At 36.5% G+C, this 17,579-nt stretch overlaps 2 protein-coding genes across 2 annotated transcripts; one reads left to right on the top strand and one right to left on the bottom strand.

Moving 5' to 3' along the window:
- Positions 1-133: 133 nt before the first annotated feature.
- LOC105328412 (netrin receptor UNC5A) lies at positions 134-4,018 on the bottom strand. The gene is made up of 5 exons (XM_011429278.4): positions 3,913-4,018; positions 3,744-3,820; positions 2,927-3,123; positions 1,257-1,410; positions 134-289 (listed from the first exon to the last, which is right to left on the bottom strand). The coding sequence occupies exons 1-5, from the start codon at positions 3,948-3,950 to the stop codon at positions 204-206; spliced, it is 552 nt and encodes a 183-aa protein (XP_011427580.2). The 5' UTR covers positions 3,951-4,018; the 3' UTR covers positions 134-203.
- Positions 4,019-5,709: 1,691 nt separating this feature from the next.
- On the top strand, positions 5,710-17,029 carry LOC105328424 (uncharacterized). The gene is made up of 9 exons (XM_034467104.2): positions 5,710-5,821; positions 5,957-6,014; positions 6,403-7,685; positions 8,094-8,181; positions 14,840-14,890; positions 15,062-15,241; positions 15,340-15,533; positions 16,394-16,541; positions 16,841-17,029. The coding sequence occupies exons 2-9, from the start codon at positions 5,957-5,959 to the stop codon at positions 16,921-16,923; spliced, it is 2,085 nt and encodes a 694-aa protein (XP_034322995.2). The 5' UTR covers positions 5,710-5,821; the 3' UTR covers positions 16,924-17,029.
- The last annotated feature ends 550 nt before the right edge of the window (positions 17,030-17,579 follow it).

The following is a 17,579-nucleotide window of genomic DNA, read 5'->3' as shown; positions in this document are numbered from 1 at the left end:
TTAGATAATTCAACATTTCCGTCAAAAAATCTAAAATTATGGCCAAATATTATAAACCCTGCACGGAACAAAACCGTTTATAATTTTGAATTTTAAAAATTTCGTTTAAATGATAATATCTAGAGAAATAAGAAACTATTGAACAATTTATTTTACAAAAACGACGAAGGACAAAACTAAAACAACACTGTGGGAGGTATCGGTCAGTCTTTGAGGACCAGCACCTTCACCGTCAGTATTCCACAGGCCGCGAGGACCACGGTCGCTAACGCTGAAACCAGTGGGGTGTCTGAAAAAAGCAGAAATTAATATATGTATACATATATGACAACACTGTCTGAAGCATAAAATACTTATTCAGCAGGGTTATTGATAAAAGCAACAAAACTATCAACCTATTAAAGTACTAGTATTTAAAATTTTATGCAACAGCGAAAAAAAAACGAAAAAATATTCACATAAAAAACAAAACAAAGTAACAAACCAAATAAAACAAAACAATAACAACAAGAAAACCACGAAATATCTAGTAGGGTGTTTGAAACCCCACACCCTCTCCATCCCAACAAAACAGCCAATCCATTAAAGTTTAGAAAAAGCACCAGCCAAAAAAAAACAACAACAAACAAACAAAAACAAGAAAAACAACAAACAAAGAAAAAACACCCCCCCCCCCAAAAAAAAAAAAAACAAAACAAAAACAAAACAAGAACATTAATTTAGAATGTTTGGAAAAGCAAGAAAACAGTCAATCCACTGGACTGCCTGGGACGGCGACGAAAGTTTAACAGTTAATTTAGGACAAAATTTGTCGTTAAAATGATTTGTTTGGGGACATGAAAATAACACTTAACACGTAAGAAAGAAATATTCATTTCTAGTTGCGAAAAGAATAAGAGCTTCAAATTTGAACACTGTTTTGCTGAAGCAAACGCTTAATTGTGTTTATCCCACTGTCCACTTCTAATAAAGGACCCCCCCCCCCCATCTCAAAATCTTTTTTTCAACACTCGACTTTCTTTTATATACGAAGGATATAATTTCAAAGAAGTTAGCGATCTTGAAATTATATCTGAACCCTTCAAAAAAAAAAAAAGAAGTTTTTTTTTTTAATTTTGTGAATGGCATGCCTAAAAAATGTGACTCAAAAATCGATGTCAACCCACGGAGAAACAAATGGGAGGCGATTACAATGATCGTTATAGCTATCAGATCCAACCTCACACCTAAACTAACGATGAAAAAACACAACCTACCGGCGCCATTATCGCCACAGACCGTAGGACACCCGGCCACTTCCGGACTTTCGTCACTTCCGTCATCGCAGTCGTTCTTGCCATCACACCGGAAACTGAAATCAATGCATGACATCGATCCGACCTTACAGCCAAAGAATGTCCAAGAGCAGTTCTGTAATTAATGAACAAATCAGATACTAGATCGTGGAAACATTGAATGCTTAATGGATTTAATTTGTTCGATGCAAGGGTTGCTGGCTTGAAATTGCATTCAAATTGTCTAGTTATATTTTTGTCACGTCGTTAACATTCCAGAACAGCAACATCAAAAAGCCGACTCTTGAATCATATGGACTTCGGATTGAATTATTATAGCGTTTTTCTTAAATTTTTTAGGGGGGTGGCTTATACTTGTACGCGTCACTCAAGCTCAGGAATCGTGCTGTATTTCTATAGGAGGAAAATTCGGCCGTTGTCGAGAAAGTTAGGACACGGCGATCAAATAACGAGCCTATTTCACATCTAAACTGATCCTTAGGAGACTATATGTAGTAATTACCGTATACTAGAATTTACATCTTCCGAGTATTATTTTCTCTATTTCTTACGGAAACTTATAGTTAATTCATAGCTCTATAGAAACAGCCAAACTGAAATCTAAACTGAAATCAGACTGAAACCCCGTTTATCAATTGGTCGAAATCAACAACGGCTGAAACTTCGATTGGTCGAAACCTACAACTACGTAAGAAAAATGACGGACTGCACGAATTAATCATGATGCTGTCAGACTCAAAGTCTGACTTGAGACGATTTGGCTGTTTCTTTTAGCTAACGTACTTATGTACATTAACAGTAATTTAGTGAATTTTACTTACTTTTTTTAATCAATTTATTAAGTAGTTAGAAGAAAGATGTTAATATAAACAATAAAATGCTTTCTTTGATGATTCATGCGGGTAATGAAGGTAGCGATCATTGCATAAAAAATTACATAACCCGCTAACGCGTGTTATGTATTTTTTATGCAATGTCGCTACCTTCATATCACGAATGAATCACCAAAGAAAGCATTTTTTTTTTATAATAATGCTTCCAATTTAAAATTATTAGTAGGCAATATTACCGCAAAATATAAGGGAAAACAATTTCTAACGTACACATATAAACGCAAAAAACAGAAAAAAAACCAACATAATTAGAACATGAAATAAGCCAAAAATCAGAAACTGAAAACACTAATGATTTTTAATGAAAAACAAATGTTCTCTGGTGAATTTTCTGTTATACACACTTCATGATCGTGTGGCGACAGAGAAAATCTTCCGGAGATTCGTTACCGGAGCAATATTGACACAATCCACATAGGGTTGGCTTTCAAAGTCTATCGTCATGAACCGATTGTACGGACCGTCGAGAATTCGAACCAGAGACATCAGGCTCGGTGATTAAGTGGAATCTGTATAAGGAATTGACTGTCTGCGTTAACCACTGTGTCACGAGGGACGATTGTATGGTTGTTTGAATGAATATGATCAAACTAGTACATGTTTGTACTTCATAAATGATCGAAAAGGTAGCGATCTCACTAACTACATCTAGGTGGCCCTAAACCGGCACTCGATAAACAAAATCGTATACAATACATGAACCAATTAGCGCTGGGGGAAGCCATGTTGGATACCTACCCTTTCCAGACTCCCGAGAATGGAGGGGTAGCACGTGACATCAAAGCAAGTCTTCGCTTCTAGTGCGTCCCCAGGACAAGTTGTCCCTCCTCCGGACGGTGCCGGGCTGTCACATGACCGGGTCCTCTGATGGGTCCCTACTCCACAGGTCACAGAGCATGCGCCGTAAGCCGTCCACTGACCCCAGTTGCCATTCACTGCAGTAACAAATGTAAGAATAGCATGAAAGAAATTCACTGATTGTCATGAATTTTTTTTTTCTTTTGAATTTTCCATGATTTTCTTTTACAATTTTCAACAGCAAAACAATATAAATAAATAAACAAATATAGTTCAAACTACAGTTTTACACAAAACGTAACGAATTAATAATAATCTATAATCTCTTCCACGCAGACAAGGGGATTATACATACAAAGCTGTAAGTATTACATGAACTGATAATATGTATTTTAATTTAAGTAAATATATGTCACTTTATGTTTGTTAGGTAAACATAACTTTCATTCCATCTTCGGGGGGGTGGGGGGAGGGGGGGGGGGCAGTCCCCCAACTGGAGGACAAGGGAACAATCTCAATGGACTAATTCTCATGATAAATTATGATAAAAACGTAACCCTAAAAGTTTAAAAGTTATGGACTACAAGTTTATATTAACATTTTATATTTTAAATACATATGTATAAAAATAGAATTACTAAAATAACTTAGAATGATTCAATAAGCATAGATTGTTTTCTTTTAATACAGCGACCTGAGAATTGACATTTGGAGTGATATTACTGGTGTATTAGTTTCTCCTATTACAGCGCCTTACCTGTTTGAGATGCCGCGGATTGAATAAGGACCAAGATCCCCACATACACTAGGACTCTGATCATGATGAATGCCGGACTGTTGTGGAGGGACAAAGAAGTGAACACATCAACAGATTATCAAACTTCTGTTTAGAGATGATACGACATAAGTAATACACATATACCTACCAGAAACCCGTTCTCTCTTCGTATGGACAAACTGACATCACGGGTTCGTCCTTACGGGTCTGTATAAAGCATTTAAAACTAGAATAAAGAGGGGCGGAGTTACTCACAACAAATGGTTTAATTTTATTAAGTTTAAATATATATATTTTATTTACGGATTAATGTAAGTGGAATACACGCTTAAGCTGAAAGACCCATACAGACACATAAGCTAGATACAAATCACATGAAACAGTTTGTAGATATTTGCAAAATTTTAGAGAGAGAGAGAGAGAGATAGATAGAGAGAGAGAGAGAGAGGGAGAGAGAGAGAGAGAGAGAAGGTCTCTATCCTCACACTCAAAGTATTTTTTCATCATAAAAATGATAATAAAAATGTTTTTTATCCTTCAAACTTTTTTAATAAATGAAATAGAATTTTTAAAAAAGACTGTTTTTGATGGTGTCCATGCATTTTACGAAGTAATTGCAATTTTGTCCACGGTGCATGGATATAATAGAATAATTAAAGAATACAAGTTAAGATAAAAAAAAACCCAAAACTATATACGGTTGTACCGATGCATAGGTGGCTCGAACCATTTACCTCAGTAGGTCTCCGTGGAACCACTAAGCCAAGCATTGAATGGCTTTGCGTAATATTAACACTTTAAGATTAATTAAATGTGTCTACATAAAAGGCAGATTTATGGTACGAATAAGAAATTCCGGATAAATTAGAGTTATCGAACATTGCTAAGGATCGGAGATCGTTGAAGAAAAAACTTTACTCTGATGCTCACAAATTATACAGAATTTTGCTGTTTTATATTTAAACACCTGTTAAAAATTGATACACGTGACAGTCTTTATAAAGATTTGCAAAAAGCAAATCCACCCAGTAGTAGAATATGATCAATCGAACACACTCGTCAAAATAATCGTCATATCTACCGAATCAATCTTGTTCATCTGATACATGATATTAAACCTGGCATGTAATGTTCATACATATAACCATTATGCCTTTTGTCTTCTCAAAATCATACCCAAAACCGCCTGTAACTTTGGACTTTGGACTCAGTTTTTATTGATTAACAATACGACAATTTACATGACATTGCATTTCATGTTTCATATCTTTCGATATCATAATACATTGTATCACAATAATTACTAGTATTGTCTGGACAAGCTAGTTGAAAATAATTGAATATAATGGAATATAAGTAAACAGGTAAAAAAAAAGTGACAAAGCCAATGGGAGAACTAACACTACAGAGAAAATGCTAAGACATAACAACTCACATGACCAAACGAAGGGTTAAAGAATAAAAGTAGTACTCAAAGTGTAGAAGTTACATTTTGAGGTCACTAAACGTTCACCCGATATTACAAACATCAAATGGGTCTGGTCACGGGGTCAATTAAATTATATTACAATAAAAAAGAACTTTTATGATTGAGATTCAACGAGTGACGATTAGGTGACAATTATTAAGTACTTAGAAAAAAAGTACCGGTATTTCAGAAGTGCAGGAAATGTTAATCTGTAATACGATCTACAGGTATGGTAGGCAGATACAATAACATCTACATTCATTATTCTAATAGTAAGATGCTAAACACTATATTGCTAATATAAATATACATGGAATTGAGCAGATGTTTTCTTTCATATTCTTTTAATTGAAAAAGTTTAAACATCTTACAGACTTTGAGTATCTAATCCCGTTAAAATATTGACAGTTCATTGAAAGGTCCCTCGACTTAGGGCACGCGACAGTGTTTTCTCTTCGTGTGCCTGTTCTTGACCAAAGGCCGAATATTTAAATTGAATTAATTCTGGTTTTGTCCGTCATGTCTGTTTGGTAAGGGAGAGAGAAGAAGCCATTCTGTGACCAGCCAGAAGCGAAGGAACAATCACAAGGTAATTCATACAATAAGTTATAACAAAATATTACAGTTACTTCTGAATCAGAAATAAGATAAACATCGTCAGAATTTCTGGACATGGATATAGAGATTGGATTTCCTCAATTAATTGTTTGATTCTGTGTTATAGATGGCGCTTCTGACGATGGCCGTGTCCGCTCTCTTGGTTTGTTTCACTCAAGGAGGAGGTAACCAATTAAAATATTAATGTTTCTAATTATGATTATTTCACCACTGACAGAACCAGTGATTTTTAATCGTGAAAAGAACCTTAACTAGCTTGTTTCACTTTTGTAAAGGATATCAACAAATGGGAATGTATACTAGTCTTTTTCAAGAGTCTTTTTCAAACAACCATGATATATGAAAAAAAGTTCAAAACAATTCTTCCAATTTAGCATCAAACTTGAACTTACCGCATTATGTAAAATATCTCTACTTTTAAAACTTTGAAATAAATACTAGTAGATTAGGACAGGTCCCTTATATCTTAGCACTATTAGAAAATGAACTTATCTACTCCGACATGTTGTAACTTCTGACAAGTTTATTTCAAATATTTTGAAATTTCAACAGGGCGAGACAACATGGGAACTGATTTCATTCTGGGCTTCATGGATAACAAGATATCTGGTTCCGCTAACAACATCGAGCTGTTTGTGACGACAACATCGAACACCCCCGCCAACGTCACAGTGACCACGCCCCTCTTCAACCCTAGCTTCTCCAGTAAGATCACGGTCAGCCGGGGGAACATAGAGAAGATCGAGATAACCTACAACATCCGGGGCTCTGGGACGGCGGTACAGGACCGGGGAGTCCAGATAGTGTCCACCGAGGAGATCACAGTGTACGGGGTCAACAAGGAGATGTACTCCACAGACGGGTTCGTGGCCTTCCCGGTGGACGCGATCGGCAAGGAGTACGTCCTCGCCACGTGGACGTCTGAGGCGGTGTTTATGATCGTGGGTACAGAAGATGCAACAACGGTGCAGATCACATTGTCCGCCTCTAACCCCACCGCTACATCCGTGACGTATAATGGCGGGACCTTCACTAACGGACAGTCCTTCACCGTCAACCTGAACAAGTACCAGACGTTCCACGCCTACGACGTGACCGGCGACTTCACGGGGACTAAGATCGCGGCGGACAAAGTCGTGACAGTGATGACCGGAAACAAGAAGGTGGCCGTCAAAGACACGATGACGCGCTCCAGCTCAGACCACCTGGTAGAACAAGTCCCGCCCATCGAGTCTCTTGGGAAAGACTTCTTCACTATCAGCACGCCGGACAGGAACATTGGAGACTATTACCGCATCATCGCTACAGAGGACTCCACCCAGGTGTCTCTGGCCGGGTCCGTCTACACTACACTCAACCAATACCAGTTCGTGGAGCTAAATGTAGCTACAGGGGATTACAAAAGTGTCACAGCCGACAAGCCTGTGATGGTCACCATGTTTGGTAAAACCGTAAGCACGCAGACTGGTGACGCCCCCAATGGTGGAGACCCACAGTTTAGCATTCTCCCGGCTGTCCCGCAGTTTCCGTCCGACTACACGTTCAGCACGATCCAAACCCCTACAGGGGACTTCCAGAACTACCTGGTGGTGGTCATCAAAGACTCTGCCAAGAACGACCTGAAACTAGACGAGCAGACTCCCTCCGGAGTCACGTGGTCCGCAGTGACGGGTTCCTCCCAGAACCTGATGGTAGCCACTTTTCAGGTGACCCCTGGCTCTCACTCTATCTACAACACCAACCCCGCAGCCACATTTCTGGGGATGGCGTTCGGTAACGCTCAGACCAACTCGTACTCGTACGCAGCCGGAACTCGATTAGCGGCCATTAATGGGGTAAGAGATGACGCTATTTTAAGATCTAAGAACTACTAGTATTGTCTACATCTGAATTTAAATTTAGTTTAAGATTCTATGTTTGAAAGAACATTTACACAGCACATTGATACTTTGATTTATATAACCAGTAGACTAAAGTCAGGAAAGTACTAAGGACTCATTATATTTCGTGGTGGCTCAATTTTCGTGGATTCGTCGGTACCTCTCATCCACGTATTCACATCCCCCACGAGTTATTGAATTAGGCTTTAAAAGTCCTATTTTATTTTGTAAGGATAAGAGAATGCACAAAATTATGTCCCCACGAACCTGTGAAATTTAATCAATCCACGAAAATGGGTCCCGATGAATTTGAGTGATTTTACAGTAAGTCGTAATGTCCGGTATGTTTTCTTTTGTTACTAGCCGTGCAGTACCTCCGCTACCGTGGCTGGGGACATCGTGGATAACGACTGCGACGGCTGGATCGACGAGGAGGAGAATAACGGAATAGGTAATGTAACCACTCGTAACGTAACCAACATAGCACGAAACCCCACATACCATTATGGTCAAAAAATCATGGCCAACTAATTGTCAATTCTTCGTACCAACCTAAATAAAAACTCTTAACTTCAGCAAAATAGTGTTAGCCTTAGACATTGAACTGTTTCTACAGTTACAAGAACAATGTCAACAGTGACTAAGAAAGAGTTTATTTTAAAGCACAAGTCCTAGCGCTTTACCCACGTGACGTAAACAACTACGAAACAAATAAAAACATCCCGCTTAATCAAATGTGGCAAAACTAACCAAGGCTTACATACTTAGTAGTTTACATTCTCTTTTGATATGAAAAGTTTTGAATTCTGGGTGTTTCAAATGTATAATTGGAAAATGAAAAAAAAAATCAAAGTACATGTTAATCAAGCAGATAAAGACAAATAAATAATATGAAAACAACGAAAACATTTTATTGCAATAAAGCCAGTAAATTTCAATCAAAATATTTTAATGATAATTGAAAATTCGAGTTTATGTATCAAATCACTGCGTGGACTTAATAGGTTCCATCATTAAAAGAAGAAAAATATTTTCTCTTCTGAATACATACATGTACATACAGTTATCGATGTACGACTTTTCGGAATAGAAGTCAATTTCTGGAACTAATCTGTCTCTTATGTTTGTTAGCAATTACTTCTAGATTTCTACAGCCTTCCACCAATCGGTGTGTTTCAGCAGTATAAGGGGATTTTTAGAAAAAATCGAATCATAAACTGGAATCAGGTCAATGGCTATAAAAACTTCCTTTGTCTGAGAGAGTCCAAGAATGCAGTGACAGAAAAACGATCCTTGAAATACCGTCATACATCTTACTGCCGGCAAAAAGCATTTCACGGCTATTGCTTGTTGTTGCAATTTACTCAATCACGAAGATAAAAATAACTTACTGATTGGAGAAATCACCCGCCGGAGCGTATGGAGGGTAATCGTGTTCAAAAATCCAGACATGCAAACATGTAAATCCGAATTTGCAATCGTGTTGGTGTGTGAGTCTGAGGATAAAAGTGTGTACTTAAAATTCTGATCGTGTAACCTATAAAACTCGGGCATATACACGTTCCTTCGTACAGTCGTTTTACCGGTAACGAATATTTGCCAGTATCGAATAATTTTTAGAAAATTTATTTGTGAAAAACGAAGTTAAGGTTTTAAAAAATCCAAGCTAGGTAATTATAATACATAAATAAATATTCTATCAGTGCGTGGAGTTGTTTGACATTTGCACGATTATTTACCGTATTGTTTACAAATTAAAAAGGTGACCCAGATATGAACTGCCGGAAGTGCAAGGCAGAAAAAACAAAAGTGTGAAAACAATTAAAACTAACCATGAAAATAAGTTTGTTATTGACCTCTTTTTGTGGATAATTAGTAATTATAACCCATTTAATGAGATTATGCATCATATCAAATAATAATGGAGCTTTGAATGAAATTACGACTTCAGATAGAACCACGTGTAGTTTTCCTTGTGTCGGTTCATTGCGACAGAAGTATTATTTGGCTGGATATATTGATAAATATACGGGCAAAACAAAGGCAAATGACAATTACTTATCATCAATTACTATTATAAAGTGTTTTCGTAAAAATTCAATTTCATAAAGTAATGTTCAAGCCCAGTTTCAATTTGACGGGAGAACGATACGATAAAAATAACGATCATATTATTCGTTTAAATAACATATTTCCACAATTATTTTTCCTTCTTCATTTATAAGTCTATTGACATGTACTCTAGTGCATTTTTGAAATGAATCCGCCCCAAAATTTTCGATCAGAAGTGATAGAGGGCGCTTGATTCGATACTGGAAAACGTATTCGAAACTAGGAAAATGGAGGGGGTGTTGAAACTACTATCTCCGTAATTCATCCTTTATAGTTTTGGAAGTTTGATACTACAGTTTAGAAGGACAAAGAAACGCGATTTAAACAAAAAATAAAAACATTAGGAATTCCGATAATAATAGTCGCATGCACGACGAAACGGCATACTGATTCGTTACCGGTAAAACGACTGTATAATGCACATTTTGCAGCTTAATTGTTTTCATTAGTTAATTAAACCTTCAACTTTGCACACTTTCAACCAGTAGTTTCTGCATTTGTATCTCCAGGCTCGGTAATAGCACATCTGACATGATACAAATTGACAAATGTAAAGTCTACAAAGTTGTCGAATTTTGACATGACCTTATATGGCAACTGCTTTGCTGCGGGAAAAGGCATGCTGTAATCGCAAGAATGGACGAAAAATAAACATGATATTCAGCTAAACTGTTGCAATAAGCTTTTAATGAGTGACACTTTTTCTATCGAAAATACCGGTATAAGTTTTAGAAAAATTATTGAGGTATGATTGAAACTGGACCAAACAGGAAGAGGCTCATATATATTAAAACCGTTGCCGATGTGACGAATGCGAATTTCTGTAATATAATTGTCATTGTATATACGATAAGGGTTAAAAAGAAATGCATAATATCTTATTTCTTTAAAATAATTTGACATGTAATTTAAACTGGAATATAAGTTAATGCGTAGTTTTTTTAAGAAATGAGATGGATCAAGAAATTTCTTAAGGGGGTGAATACCGGTATATTTTGAGCGACATGGGGTTCGGAGACCGCCTTGAGGTCCCATGTAACTCAATTGCTTCTGAATTCTAAGATTTTTGAGAGAGAATTTTTGACCGGGTTTTTTAGTTATTGAAATAGTGAAAATGGCTGGCGGGCGAGTGGCTGCCAAAAGGTATACTTACTGTACCGATAAATCCTCCCACAGTTTTCAAGATAGGTATTTGTTCTTTTGCAGATCAATTATACATTTATCAAAGGTATGAAAATTGCTAGGATTTTGATTTCTGAAAATTTATGAAAACAAATACCAGCCGTTGATCTAAGTCATTTTGGCAAAAATATTGCATATAGAGTACCCCATTTCTCTGGATAGGTAGTATTTATCAATTCAGGATTGACAAATATGGATTATGGATTATGGGTACTGTTCACACAAAGGAAACCCGCTGTTTTTCTCTTGTTAATTTTGTTATTTTCTGAATTAGTTAAAATTAAACTACTTACAAAGATTTTGTAAGTTTTTGCGGAAAAATGTATGTAACTATACATGTATTTATACTAGTACCTTTTTAAAAAATCTAAATGATTTTGTTGTGCAAGTACAAGATAAATAATAAAATAATCTAAAACTTATAAAAAGAAGTTTTATAATTATTAATTAAAGCATAAAATTTTGTTAAGAATTGAAACGTTTTGAAGAAAAAGTAAGGGTATATGAGTATGTTTATGTTTTTGTAATTATGTTTTCGGAAATCGGATTTCTGTATTAAGAAACGGGGTGGGTCAGATGAATTTGATCGTATATGAACTGGTAAGTTTTAATTATAAAATATTTTAAATTTTATACTGTATTGACGATAATTTTACAGAAATTAAGTAGCTGCTTTATGGTAAACAGTACATGTTCATAAGTGGCTGTAGAGCTGTGTTATAATAGCTTTCCGGAAAATTTTTATCAATTTTACCAACTTCATTAAGTGAGTCTGTATTGAACGGACATTCAGGACGTCATACTCATATCCCGTAATAATTGCTTGAAATAAGAAAAAATATACCTGCATGATGAGCTTTTTCCTCCTATATATTACCGACAATGCAAAATGAAACATTTTTGAAAATAATGTAAACACATTTTAATTTCACGACAGTTAACCTTATCTTGGGAATTTTTATTTATCTTTTTTAAAGGGAGGATGTCGCTTCTTATGTCTCATATTGATCAAGATCTCATAACCAATGTCTTTAATAGATTGTTTTATTATTGATAATTTTGCAACTCAGTTATTTAATTGTCCAGCTTGCCGACCCCGTGTAATTTTTAGCCGGGAGTGGGGGGGGGGGGGGAGGGGGAGGTCTTGTTCCAACTTTGTGTTAGCGATAAGGATGCTTTAAGAGATATTTTCTTTATTCAGCCGAGCTCTGTACTTTAACAATTTGTTGCATGTACTCCAATAAAAATGCATGTATATCCATATACATTTATATTCAAACAAAGTCATTATATATGTTTTTTTCCAGTTCTGAGAAGGTATCTGAAGCCGATCGAACTTTAATACATTCTCTTGATAAAATGTACACCAAGCTTATGATTTATTTTTTCGAAAAATAAAACTTCCTAAAAATGTTAACGTTGTCCAGAAATAAAATGATCAAAAGCCTACCTAATATTTTTTTTATTCATTCCGTCTCCATTCCGGCGATTACGGCATGCCTTTACATGCAGCTAGCCTTTTTTAGCTCACCTGAGCTGAAAGCTCAAGTGAGCTATTCTGATCACATTTTGTCCGTCGTCCATCTGTCTGTCTGTCTGTCTGTCTGTCCGTCTGTCTGTCCGTCTGTAAACTTTTCACATTTTGAACTTCTTCTCTAAAACCACTTAACCAAATTTGGCTCAAAGCATTCTTATAGAAAGATGAATATAAATTGCAGAAATGAAAGAAAAATTTCCATTGAAAGCGGAGAAAATCTCAAAACTGTAAAAAAAAAAAAAAGGGGGGGGGTGCATTTTAAAAAATCTTCTTCTCAAGAACTACTGAGGCAAATTCAACGTAATTTAGCATGAATAATCCTTATGGGAAGGAAAATATAAATTGCAAAAATTAAGTGCTAATTCTGTTTCAAATCTGAGTTATTACGAAAATAATAATAAAGGAAAGGCGTGTTTCAATCAGTTTAATAGCTTCGGGTTCGGCATCCGGTAAAATGGTTAGGCAAGACCTGGCCTGGGCAAAACAAAAGATTGGCAGTTATTAATCTGCCAATCTCATTAAAATTTAAGGACATTTGATGGACCAGTATATTTGTATTCGCTGTAAATATTGCTGCAAAATAATGCGTATTTGGAATTGACGATTGCCGATCTGCCCCGGCTTTTATTTTGCGACGGCCCGGGTTTGCATACCCATTTTACCAAGACTCGTATTCCATAATTCTAAAACGAGGTTCTTTGTTTAAAGCAGCCATGGCACTATATGATAAACGGGTCGATCTGACAATGATGAATTTGTTTGTTGTGCAACAGTTCGTGTACGAAGGGAATCTTTGAAACATGCAAAATACATTGGTGCCGATTTTGTGAAGTAAATTGAGGCTAAATATTTCAATGCGTTGACAGTTTTCACATATGACGGTGGTGTTAGCTTGTGATTTTCGTTTCGTTTTCATTTATGCTCTGCGTTAACCTGGGAACTGTCGCTTGTATTTCCTGATTTTTACGTATCAAATCAAACAGAGACTTCGGTAAATCAAAAAGTTTACTGTTTACCTGCGCAAATTAAGCAATATCTGTTGTATTAAGAAAGAACTAAAATGCAATTCATTCAGGCTATCGGTAATTCGGTATCATCTTTTGCGTAATGGTAGAATAATGCAATATGTTTTGTTGAGATGCTCGGCATTTTCTAGAGTTTATTCAGTTTAAATAGAGTTTAATATCGCTAACGGAAATATGTAGGTATATACATGTATATGATTCATTTTGAAAAATAAATTGTGTTCTTTATTTGTTATAGTGCATGTTTCTTGTGTTTAATTGTTTACAATTTTTATTTACTTACCATATTTGAGTGTTAAGCTTCGAATTATCAGCAAGATACAGAGATTTGCTCAAAATTCTATGTTTGTACACAGATCTGAGGCCATTCATTTTTTTCATTGAGGTACAATTTTCTTCTTCACATATATACATGTAGGATTTCTTTGATAAAATACAATAACTATTATATTTAAAAAAAAAAATACAATAACTAGTAAATAATTGAGGAAGAAAATGTACGTATATTCTCTCATATATTTTGATCGCTTTATTAAGTGGGGGAGGGGGTGGGGGGGGGGGAAACGAAAATACAGGGAATTAGAAGTTATATAACAGTGTACCCCTACCAAATATTTAGTTCTATATCTTGCGTAGGATTTTCTTATTCTGTGTAAAAACATGAAGGTACAATGTCAAAGATTACGTGTATGCAAAAATGAAATTCGAATACTTTACAATATTTATTTTTTTGTTATTCTACCGAGGGCCATATGGCACAATATCTTTTGAACGCCCATTGTTGCTCAGGTGAGCGATGTGTGAGCGATTGTTTATCGGTGACGTCACTGTTTCCATATATGGTCATGTCAAAATTCGACAAACTTGTAGACTTTACGTTTGTTGATTTGTAACATGTACGCCGTGCTATTTCAGAAAACGGAAGCACAAATGCAGAGACTACAGGTGGAAAGTGTGTATTTTGATGGCAGTTTATAAGTAAATAACAAACAGCATTTTACAGCTGCAATTGTGCATCTGTAGAAAATTCGATTGAAGGCCTACGGGGTCAACTCTATAAAGTGTTCATGCCCGAGTTTAATAGGTTATACGATCAAAATTACACTCATTTATACTCAGGCTTACACACCAACACGACTGCATATTCGGACTAACAAGTTTACAGGTCTGGATTTTTGAACACGATTACTCTCCATAGAAGCGGGCCACGAGGACAGGGAACTATATTGACTGTCGTGTTTTTGTTTTGGTAGATGACGACGGTGACGGAGCCATTGATGAAGATCTGGCCAACCCACCGAGAAGTAATGTCAATCATAATATATTCACCACCGTAAAGTAAAAGTATTCAAAATAGATCAAAATATATAAAATATAGTATGTATAGTATGTTTAGTTTCTTACATAAGAGGATACTTTGTTGGAGTTATGTTAACTCATTTAATCGTTTTAACCGTTGAATTATTCATTTAAAGTAAACGGAAATTGGGCGGACTGGGCGCAGTGGGGCTCGTGCTCACTGACGTGTAACTCTGGGACGGGCTCTCGCAGCCGTTCGCGGACTTGCACGAACCCCGCCCCGGCTAACAACGGCATAGACTGCGTAGGGAGTGGGACGGAGACTGGGTCCTGTACAGTCACCACACCATGCCCAAGTAAGATTGTTTCAACTCATAAAAGCACAAAACAATTGTATTGTTAAAACGGTTTAATAAAACAAAGATACATGTATTTATACGTTTCTTCTTTGAAGTTGACGGAGAGTGGGGATCTTGGTCAGCCTGGAATTGTTCCCGTACCTGTGGGAACGGGGTAAAGACAAGGTCTCGTGATTGCGATAACCCCGCCCCGCAGCATGGGGGAGCGGACTGTCCCGGAAACAACACTGACAGCGACTCGTGCTGGGCAGGCACCTGTTACCCCTCAGCCCTTGGGAACCTGGATAAGGTAGAAATGACTCCCAAGGTCAAAGTCCCCTACTTTGTCTTTAGATTGCTAAGTGACAAGTTACTTAGTTGGTAATACTGGCTGTACATCACCGACAGACACTACTAACACTCGGCACTGACATAAAATTGTGATTGGATGGCTCTGTTGTGATGAACTATGACCAAGTAATGGCCTGGGTATTAAGCTGTCATCATAAACAGTCCAAAGAGCCGCTTTTACAGCAGTCGGGAAACGCGCCTAAAGATTACATGCTTATATTTAATCAATTTACAAAGATATTAAACAGAGGAAGAAGATAGCGATGTTTACACACCATTTTGAGAGACGGAGATCGTTTTAATAGTTATAATTCCTACAGAGCTCGTAATACGGAACTAGTTATGATGATATTTCTGTTGGACACGCTACGACATCCGCTTAATCCCTCAAAATACCTCGTCCCGATGACATCAAAAATAGATCGCATGGTCTTGATTTGGCCAAATTAAAGAAAACGAATGTTTTGAGTATGCATGCATGAAAATAGGGGTTTTTTTTACAAAAAGAAGGAAATGATAATTTGGTAGCAATGAATGACAATGTTTCTTTCTTTTTCTCAAATAGTTTATTAAAGATATATTTAAACGCGTAGACAGTCCCTTGTTTTTTTTCACTTGAATTATGTTGTGTCAAAGGAGCGGGGAATAGCTATATTCCTGTTTTATTCCAATACAGTAATTTAAAAAGCGTAGATAGTTCGAAGTTATAATAAACGCATTCACTGTCTCAAGGTATATGATATTCGTCTGCTATTGTTAACATTTGATATTGTTTAATTAGATTTAAGCACATTGTGCATTTCTTTTTCCCGCCGACAGAACTGCACGGCGTCCTCGTTTGGTTGTAAGACCGGAAATGTCGACTGCGTGGACATCGACAAGAAGTGTGACGGCGCGGTGGACTGTACAGACGGAAGTGACGAGGACCCGAAAGTGGCCGGATGTACACCCACCTGTAACGGAGCAGGTGCGAGGAGTTATAATGTCCTAGAATTATCATGTCAAAGACATAGTTCTTTATTAATTTATCTCTTAAAATAAATTATTATGAATATTCAAAAATGTAAAAAATAAACAAAGTTAACGTTTGTATTTTAGCAATGTAAATTGTTGATTGCAATTTACAAGTGTTGAATATGTGTTAGATGATCAAAATTAATGTAAAAGACAATTGGTGCATTTGTAACCAGAATATAACATTGTAATAAGGCAAATGTAACCACTACAGTGTAATTAATTTATGTTTGGTTTTCGATGTCTTTCCAGGAGGAATGGCTGGGACACAGTCCGTGTTACTCTTTATGCTCTTCATCACCATTGCCAGCAACAAATGGCGGAGTTTTCTCTGATGTATATGGCGGAGTAATCTCTGATGTATATGGAACTTATTTGTTTTCGTTTTGTTTTCTCTGTACATGATAAATTTTGTTCTGAATAAAATAATTAAGAAAACCCTTTTGTAATGTTTTACATACTGTAACGAAGAATTTTGACCCGGGTTGAAAATATCAATGTACGTACCAGTGAGAGATTTCGAGACCTTTCGTTCAATCAGACGGTGAACCGTGTGTCACTCAGTCACCTTTCGGTTAACTACTGTGGTATCATTTAAATTCGAGGGGGCCTATTTTCGTTGATTGTGGATTTTGTGCTTATTCGTTGTAATGTAATATCGTGGATGCGTCGATTTTCAGTTTCTGTTAAAAAATTCATTCATTCAAATTTTTTTTCGTCGGGGATGTAAATTCGTGGAGGGGGCTACTCACGAACACCACGAAAATTGAGCCACAATGAACCCTAGTGATTCAACAGTTAATGTAATAACAGGTCTCCACCCTGTGATTTAAAAATGTCAAGTGACATGTGGAAGGTCAGATAGCGGGTGCGAGGGTCAAGTAACATGTTAAAATGCTATATTATCAAGCATTCTGAGAGTATTGCATAAGCAATACACGTCCCCTACCGGTTTGTGAAAATTGTGAAAACAATGCACTGTTATGCAGAA

The sequence above is a fragment of the Magallana gigas genome, chromosome 6, assembly GCF_963853765.1.
Source record: "Magallana gigas chromosome 6, xbMagGiga1.1, whole genome shotgun sequence".
Lineage (NCBI taxonomy): Eukaryota > Metazoa > Mollusca > Bivalvia > Ostreida > Ostreidae > Magallana > Magallana gigas.
The sequence above is the reverse complement of the archived record's forward strand: the minus strand, read 5'-3'. Positions and strand labels throughout refer to the sequence as shown.

Excerpts from the sequence above, each read along its gene's own strand:
- LOC105328412 (XM_011429278.4), bottom strand. The coding sequence starts at position 3,950 with ATGTCAGTTTGTCCATACGAAGAGAGAACGGGTTTCTG. Across the intron at positions 3,821-3,912 it reads GAAGAGAGAACGGGTTTCTG|TCCGGCATTCATCATGATCA; the intron begins GTAGGTATATGT and ends CCTCCACAACAG. Across the intron at positions 3,124-3,743 it reads ATCCGCGGCATCTCAAACAG|TGAATGGCAACTGGGGTCAG; the intron begins GTAAGGCGCTGT and ends TTGTTACTGCAG.
- LOC105328424 (XM_034467104.2), top strand. The coding sequence starts at position 5,957 with ATGGCGCTTCTGACGATGGCCGTGTCCGCTCTCTTGGTTTGTTTCACT. Across the intron at positions 7,686-8,093 it reads GATTAGCGGCCATTAATGGG|CCGTGCAGTACCTCCGCTAC; the intron begins GTAAGAGATGAC and ends TTTTGTTACTAG. Across the intron at positions 14,891-15,061 it reads TCTGGCCAACCCACCGAGAA|TAAACGGAAATTGGGCGGAC; the intron begins GTAATGTCAATC and ends ATTCATTTAAAG.